The 8,967-nt window shown below is 41.5% G+C and overlaps 1 protein-coding gene across 4 annotated transcripts in view; it reads left to right on the top strand.

Moving 5' to 3' along the window:
- The window catches only part of snx29 (sorting nexin 29), an 87,437-nt gene that overhangs the window by 6,231 nt on the left and 72,239 nt on the right, over window positions 1–8,967 (top strand). For all 4 annotated transcript variants that reach the window (XR_003050321.1, XR_003050320.1, XR_003050319.1 and 1 more), the window contains 6 exons: window positions 304–718; window positions 970–1,082; window positions 1,478–1,577; window positions 1,662–1,744; window positions 4,491–4,554; window positions 5,736–5,864. Coding sequence is in view for 1 of the 4 variants with exons in the window: in XM_008314756.3 (XP_008312978.1) it covers window positions 304–718; window positions 970–1,082; window positions 1,478–1,577; window positions 1,662–1,744; window positions 4,491–4,554; window positions 5,736–5,864 (904 nt within the window). In the remaining 3 variants the exon portion in view is untranslated. The remainder of the gene's footprint in view (window positions 1–303; window positions 719–969; window positions 1,083–1,477; window positions 1,578–1,661; window positions 1,745–4,490; window positions 4,555–5,735; window positions 5,865–8,967) is intronic.

The following is an 8,967-nucleotide window of genomic DNA, read 5'->3' as shown; positions in this document are numbered from 1 at the left end:
GATTGTTGCAGAATATGCCAAAATCAGAACTAGACAGATTAGAAAATAGCTGAAATGTAAACTTTAATGAAACACAAAAAATCCAGATCGCCAATTTATAAAATGTAGCCATAATTTGGCAGATTATTCTAAAATTAGTGAAGGGTTATCATAAAATAGCTACAGTAATCTTAGCTAATCTAAAACATTAACATTTGGAGTCATTTAGCTTTATATGTTGTGTCAAAATATGTCATGACGATAAATGTTTTCATCTGAATTGAATCTGAAGTCATCTTTGTAACGGATTTCTGTTCTGCACAGACTCAGGGCTGAAGAAGGAGCGCCGCAGGAGGAAGAAGATCACCAACATCATTTCATTTGACGATGACTTGGAAGGAGGTGCGGAGGATGACGACGAAGCAGAGAAAGAGCATCAGAAGATGGCGATGGTGAGGAGGAGTCACACCGCTCCTGCTCAGAGCAGTGTAGAAGAAGGCCTCGATCCTCTGGAGCCCGCTTTGTCCCAGTCTCCAGCCCAGAATGGAATGCCTGAACCAGACATTGTCAGCTGGGTGGGATCTCCGCATCCCTGTCGCACCCCGCCTTCATCTGCACCTCCTTTGCCAGACAGGAAGAGTATAGACAATGAGGAGGAAGAGGAGGAGGAGGAAGAGGAGGAAATGTACAAGCCTATGCCACAAACCCAGGAGCAAGAGGAGAGGAACAGCCATGATCAGTGAGTCACATGTTCGACCAACGACTTGTGGTATTCATGGTATAAAACGGGTGTCCTCAAAGTCTGGTTCAGGGCCAGTAGTGGCCCTAAGGACAGGGGACATTTCTCTAATTTTAGGCCATAATTTGTGCTCTTTTTAGATGACTTTAAGTCAATTCAACACTCCTTTCACTATCATTATTTTTTGTGTCTAAAAGAAGCTCATTTTTATGCAATAAAAAACAGAGAGACATTTTTTATATATTTTTCAGGGTGGTGGTCGGAAGTCTGTCCAGTGTGTCCACGTGGAGCCCTCTACAGGTGAAGACTGAACACAGCAGTTCAGACATCCTGATACCTGTGAACTCTACAGACCAACAGCCAGGTAGAGTACAATAATTAACTGAGAATAAATACTGACTAGCCACCTAGCTATTATAAACCCTGAAAAAGTGAAAGCATAACTAAAAAACTTTACACAACTTAAAGTTAGCAAAAAGTGAGAACATTCCCCCAAATACCTAAAGATATTCAAGGTATTCTAAAAATACCTCAAAAGCTGTTTAGAGTAAAAACGCCCTCAAATAGCCAAAACAACTCTGAAAGTTAGCTTTAAGCTAAGCTTTTTTTAACCATAGCTGAAGGCCCCCCACATGTCTGTCTTAAAACCCCAGAGAATAAAAAGGTTTAAGAAACACTTCCTCATGTTTTGTGACCATATCTGCAGTTAGAGGGACTTTCTCTCACTGATGATTTACTTTCACTTCCATTCTGTTACAGTCAGCTCAGTGGAGGACACGGCTGCATTTCCTGCTCACTGTGAGTCGTCAGGCCAGGTGGAGAACTGTGAGAGCAGCAGGTCTCAGGAGCTGACATTCAAGTAAAGACTACGTTTTTTTTTTTTGCACAAGCAAGAAGATGTCTGACCTTCACAGAACCTGATTCCTGATTTTCTGTGTTGCAGCATGGAGTCCAGTCCGCCCACACAACCTGCACCCATCTCCAGTGTTCTGCCCACGTCTGCTCTGCCTGAGTCCATGACAGTGGGTGAGTGTTTTACCCTCCAACATCTGTCTCTCCGTCTCTGACTGATCCTCACATTCTGGTTCCTGTCGTCTTCTGGTTAGTCCTCAAAACCTGTTCTGTCCATAATCTCCTCACTGATTGTTATGACACGTGAGGCAGCATCATGACAAGGAAATAAAAAGTAGACATGCTTTTAATCAGGTGTAAGGTTACAGACTAGTAGCTGAAAACAGCCAAAGATTAAACTGCTTTATCAGTTAGAAAACAAATGGCTTCAGCACAGGAAAAATACCTAATAAATACTTCCACTAAAAAACACAAGATAACTAACTAAAATTGGCTAAGGTAGTCTGCTGAAATAGCTTTAAATCCCTTTAGTCCATCATGTGTTCCACTGTGGTGATCAGTCCACAGCAGGTGGCAGTGTTGGTCTACTGTTGTGCATGTAACTGTATTAAACACGCATGTCCTCCCTGCTGCAGGAGTGAGATGTGTGTGTGCGTGTGTGTGCCTTTGTTATTTCTGTGTGCACCAGGGTAGTAAAGGTGAGTGCATCAGCCTGTAAGTCCTGGGATTGAGCTGTCCCACTATCTGTTAGCTCTCACTAAGAGGAGGTTAAAAGGTCAGGAAAAGAGCCAGTGATCTGCCGACGGCTGGACTGGAGTCAGAAAATAAACAGTTTTCAAGAAACACAGGTCTTTGCTGGATGACAAAAAGAGAAAATAACACTATGTGGTGGCAATGCTTTTAGGCTAGTACAAAAGTAGCTAAAGTGTTAAAAAGCTCAGAGACAAATATTTTCCAAGATGGTCATAAACAACCTTAAAGTTGGCACAAAAATCTTTAACATGTAATCACAAAAATGCCAAAATTGTTGGCCCAATTTTAGAAAACATATGTAAAAGTTATCCAAATGTATCTACACCCTTCATTTAGCCAAGCTCTACTTAAAGGTTAAAAAGCTCTGCCACTCTGTTCTGTCTCACATACAACCCATATGGGGCTGTTCTCTCCCAGGGTGACTTCTGTCCTGATCTGATTGCATGACAGGTCATTGATTGGAGAGAATGGAGACTGTAATTCAGCGTGCCTCTGATTATATGGTCCGACTCTCTGCTAATGTCTCCATTACTGGAACAATTAGCCAACGACATGTAGGTTCTCATGGAGAACCTCGCGCGTACACACTCGTACATGGCTTTTAGTCATTTCACCAGCAGATGTGTCATTGGTACTTGTGAGCGTCATCTTGAGCTCGTGAACACGTGCTGTAATTGGCCCGTGTCCCCGTGATTGGACGGACGGGCGTTTGGATCGGCTCGGTCCCTAATGGCTCGTCTGTGGCACCTGCTGAGAACGCGTGGTCGGACTAAAGGTCACATTTATTTCTGGCCTGCTGATGTGGAGAACGGAGCCGTGGTGATAATACACTCACTCATTTTCTGCTCCAGTGTTGTCCTCTTCCTCCTCCTCTTCCTCCTCCATCTTGTCCTCTGCCTTCTAACCCTCGTCCAGACTGTTTGCTCAGGGCTCTTGAAGACCAACCAGTGTCGGAGCCTACACTTACATCCTGTATTATTAATGAGGATAGAATTGTGGTTCTTCTGTGTGTGCGTGTGCGTGTGTGTGTGTGTGTGTGTGTGTGTGTGTGTCTGTGTAAGATGAACTTATTTTTAGAAGTTTGTGGTAACAGCCAAGTCACACAGCCTCATGTGCTCCTCCAAGCATTATTAGGAAGATGAGTCACTGTACCACCACACAGCCAGGCCCATGTCCTATCCTTAACATCAGGATTGGGATAAACGTCAGCCGTTTGTTGTTGACAAACTTTCTGTTATTATTACAGGTGCAGCACACTGATATTTCTGTTGGACTATTTCCTGTACTCAATAAACAAAGCCTTCAGATTTGAAAAGCCTGATTCACACATTTGATCTCGTGACATGACTCTTTGACACGTGCACACTGTTGCTGTGCAGATTCTAGTTACTGTCTAATTGAGGTGTATATTTATTCAATTATTTGGGACTGCGTTGACTTTCCCTCTGTGACTCCTGCACCACCATTAGCATATAGCAGACACAAACAGACAGACGTGACACAGCTCCAGTGACTCCTGTAAGCCTTTAGCTGTTAGCGTGAACTTCTTTCTCTCCACCGCGCTGATCCTTCTTTGTTTGTCTGAGTGTGAACTGATAAATATTTAAGCTCACTCAACTTTAAAAACCCTGCTCCAGCTCCATGCAAATCAACAAGTCCTGATTATAAGTGTCTCAGATCTGTTTATTGCAGGGCTGGTTTCCATTATCAGGTGTTACTTATAAAAGAAAGACTCAACTTTTCATTCATTAAACTGTCAGAAAGCCATACTCAGTCTGAATACGTAAATAATACTGAGACAAATATAGCTGTACTTAAGTCACTTACTTTTTCTCACTGCTTTCCTTTTAATACCAACATCAGCCGGTGTTTTCTGCTACTACATTTATCTCAGGTTATTGTCTTTCCCTGTGCGTTAAAGAGACACTACCATAAAAACGAGACTGCACATAAACTGTTCTGAGAATATAAAACCTAATTTTATCAAAGCAGCGATGGTACAAAAGTGCATCATTAATCCAAGGAAGTGAGGAATGAAAGAGGGATTTTTTTTTCTTACTTTTATACCAGGAAACTAATAAATGCTGTTTTTTCAGTATTGCCTGTGTATATTTGATGTATTTGAGGTTGTTTTGGACTCGTGCTTTAATCTGTTTTTCTCCTGCAGTGGAGCTGCGGCAGGCCATCGTAGCCATGATGAACAGAAAGGACGAGTTGGAAGAACAAAACATGTATGTTGAACTGCATCAAGACATTTTATTTACTTTTCAATTGAGCTTTATTATCTAGTTTTGAATCTAAGAATTCCTTGGAGTGCCACATCTTTGCTTCATGTGTTTTATTAATGCACTGCTTTTGGACTGGTGGAGTAGTTTTTGGATCAGTAAAAGTCCTGTTGAAATAGCTGAGCCCAAAACCTCACATTATACACCACCAACAGTAAGAACTGACCAGTATTGTAATAGATGTGTGTGATCCTCTTTCTGTATGCAGCGTATCGTCTTGTTTTGATTTCCTCAGACTGGAGGCTGACTTGTGATGACTTGAGGCAGTAAAACAGTTTAATTGTGTTTTTTTTTTGTTTCAGTGGTGCTAATCAGCTTTCACAGACTTATTTACAGCCACGGAACAGATGCTAAAATGGATCGCTGAGCAAACGGCGAAGCATTGCCCAGTGCCATTCTGTTGACATGTACAGAATACACAGTGTTGGGGTGATGCATCTCCTGGTCATTAATCATAATTAGCTATTAACTATGATTTAGGGTGAGGAGCAACCCAGTCACTGACGTGTGTTAGTTTCTATCTAATGGTTATATCGGTGGTTATATTTATTAATTTAAACTAAAATGTTGTTGACAAAATGTCAAGACGTGTGTTTGAATTTAAACATTTAGAGATTTTCAATTATTATTTTTTCCCCAAATAAATTTTTGTATTCAATTATTCACTCAAATTATTATTAAAAATCAATATTTGACAGGATAGGCAACAATTTTTCAATTCATATCAGTCCTGGTTGATGACTTATCAATTATGAGACGTCAAAATATTTATTCTTCATCCATATTTATGGCAATACATTCACAGAATATAACTATTATATTCAACACTCCAAGACTGTTTTCTTTCTGAACCTTGTACCAGGAATTTTGTGGCTAAGGTAGCTTTGAAGTTCATGCTAACAGCAACATTTTTAAATCAAGGTGATACTGTGTTAAATACTGTCATGACATGAACTCTGTAGTCACCTCTGCATCTTCCTCTGGCCAGCAAGCAGACTTTACAGTAGCTCTGTGTGCCAGAAAAAGTAGATTTGAAATGTGTTATTTTTTCTGTAATACATTGTTCATAAATAAACACTTTAAAGTCCTAGCTCTAATTCTAATGTTGATCCTGTTTTGTTGGACAGCTCTCTTCGCTCTCTGCTGGACGGGGAGATGGAGCACTCATCTGGCCTGAGGCAGGAAACTGACTTGCTGAAGAAGAAGCTGGCAGAGTTGGAGGAGAGACACTCGGCCAAGGTCCAGGCACTGGGAAGGTGAGAAGCAGCATTAATGTTGAGGGGAAGTATGAATTAGTTTGTCTTCTTCTGTTTGCTGTATAAGAGGTTTGAATGAATGACCTTCTGCAGTCATTTCTACTGTATTTTACACAACTTAGAACCTCAGAACCTTTAAAGCTACATCCACAGCAATTCACCATATTCTGATATGAAATACTGTGCTGTTTGTAAAAGGTATTGTCATCAAGTTGAATTTTTGTGAAGCGTTCTTTTCCCAGGACCATGAAGGCATCACTGCCAATACTTGTCCTCTGACTGATCCAAATTGCTATTGTGAAGATTTTACCGCAAAACTTTCTGTTTAATCTACTTCAATCTCTACATTTATGGCATCAGTTAAAAGAAAACATGACAGGTTTTGATGATTGATTTGTCTTTCGCGGATATTGTTTATAGTATTACCTTTGAAGAAGCCAGCGTGGCACCAGTAACCATAGCTATAACAGCCTGAAGGACTTTCACGCCTGTGATTAAAACTGCTCTCTGCTGCTGAATACCTACAGTTGCTGCGTCGCTGCCTCGCACGTAATCATAGTAATTAACGCTGAAACTTAGACAGGAAGAAGAACTGTATTTGTGCAAGTATCAGCGCTGGGTCTGTAACTTCCAGCTCATTATCCAAAGTATTGGCTCGCTCAGTGTGTATTTAATTTCCTAGATCTAACATAACACACTCTTTTGTCCCGCTAAGTGACCACCTACAGCTTCCCCGACAGTCAATTGCGTCACCCCGGCATCTACAATTGATTTCCTGTATGCCAGAAGTCTTGAGTTGAGCCTTGAGCCCTTTAAATAGAGGATTAGTCATCCTTCAGCGGTCCAGGCAAGTCTGTGTTCAGAACGGCGCCTCCTACAGTACGCTAAGCCACCTGCTAGGATTGATCACGTTACTCAGACTGGGGTGTTTAGGGACTTCAGAGGCCGATGGGCTTGTTGTCTGCAGAGCGGCGCCAAGAGATGATCATTTCCCTGTTCACACGGAGCACTTTTAATGGAGTGCAAATGGGAAGAGAGAGGAAAAAAGGAAAAACAATGGCAACAGGAAGAAGCCATGGCCTCACACTTGCCTCTCTGCATGGCCACATGACCAAGTTAATGCACATATGCAGACACACAAAGCCAGTTCTATAAGCCGCTGCTCAATCTGAAGGGCTGCTTTTCCTTCTCAGCCAAATCTGCTGCGATCAATAGAGGCTATAAATATCACTTCTGGAGCAGCTAGCCTCTGAATGAGGGCTAGAAGCTGTCGGAATCATTCAGTGAACCAGGCAACTGGCAACCGTTGCTATGTATCCCACAATTCTTTTGTTCTCCTCTCGCGTCTGAGGCTGAACCAGGGGCCTGAAAGCTGACACTGGTGTCATCTCAGCACTTGATGGGACTCTTCACATCCTCCTCAACCGTCACCTGACCCCGGCACCTCACTGCTGTCGAGCTAATTGAGCTGCTGTTTGACACTGATTTTTTTTTTCTTTTCTTCTGCCCTGACCTTGACGGATTTCACGTAGCCTCCAGCGCAATTATTGAGGTTAAACGTATGACCTCAACTTCAGATGTCTTGCTATTTCAGCCATTTATCGTCCTGTGTGTGTGTGTCTGTGTGAGTGTGTGTGTAGCCTAGCTGTATACGGGGGTGGCAGAGGATGAGCCAATCGCCATAGATAGATTTTGGCTGACGTAAACTCCAGCAGAGGGGAGTGGGCTAAAATGAGCATCTGCTCACTTTCTGACTTACTCACACACACACATACACTGAGGGTGTACAGCTGGACCCTTAGTCACTCCACCATCCAAATATAATATAAACATGTAAGACCCTTAATCACACGGTGTAGTTGGAAAAAAAGTCCAAACATTTTTAGCAGGAACCAGATTTAATTCAACAAAGATATCAGAGGGACTTCCTGTCGTATTTCTGACTATAATTAAACTGCATGACTTCCTGTCCCGTATTTCTGACTATAATTAAACTGCATACAAATCCACTGCACTCCATCAGTTTGTATTTAATGCAAAATAAGTGATTTTGTGTCACTAGTTAATTTGACCAGATCGGCCTAGAAGTTGTCCCTGGACGTGTATAATGTAATAATCCTGACTTTGTCAAAGTTAAAATCAATTAAAACAAATTTAATTACGATTGATGAAAAAATGATGATGATGATTGATAGCATTTAGTTGTAAAAACAGTTTAGCCGAGAGGATAGCCACAAGATATAACAGGAAAAGAAATTAGAAGTAGAGAAGTTCAAGCAAAATATTCCTATTTTACCAAACAAAATATATTCCAGGAATGCATTTTAAAGCCAACAGAAGAAACAGAAACAGAAGAAATGTGTCTTTTTCACCAGTTCACAAACTGCTTCTCTGCCTTTTCCTAAGGAGTAAAGCACAAAACAAAAAATGGAACAAGGTGTTGTTCACTTATTTAATACATTTACAGTTATTTTTTTTAATGATATGATATATTTAAATCTTTGGTGTGATTGGTGAAAAGTTCAATAAAACATAACACAGACTCAACACCTGACAAAGATATAATGATAAAATGTATTAAAACTGTTAAAGGCACATGTGTGAAGTTGAAATGAAATTGTTAGTAGTTAGCAACTGTTGGCATCACTTGAGTGACACGGTGACAAACGGCCACGGCTAATGATGATACACACTCATTAAAAACTTCCCCGTAAGCTTGCGTTGATTATCTAACCTTCAAGTACACACGCACACGTACCCACATGTACACCAACCCATTTCTGCCTCCTCCTTCAGACGTCAGTTGGCAGATCAGGCTCTCACAGCAGGACGGTGGGAAGGCAGCCAGTGAGAGTGGGCTGGGGCCAGGAAGTGGTACCTCATAATAGTGTGAGGGTGGGGTTGGCTACACAGGCCGAGGCACAAACAACACACAAGAAATAAAGCGGAGCAGATGCCTTTTTCTTCGCTGGCAAATCTGTCGTCTTTCCTCCAGGCGGTGTGGCGGTGGCTCATCGCAGAAGAAGAGGCAAAAAAAAAAAAAAAAAACGCTCAAAATTTTTTTTGAACCCTGTTTTTGGTTTTCGTTTTTTTTTTTTTGGGG

Source organism: Cynoglossus semilaevis, chromosome 8 (assembly GCF_000523025.1).
Source record: "Cynoglossus semilaevis isolate Cse_v1.0 chromosome 8, Cse_v1.0, whole genome shotgun sequence".
Lineage (NCBI taxonomy): Eukaryota > Metazoa > Chordata > Actinopteri > Pleuronectiformes > Cynoglossidae > Cynoglossus > Cynoglossus semilaevis.
This window is presented reverse-complemented; position numbering and strand designations above follow the sequence as displayed.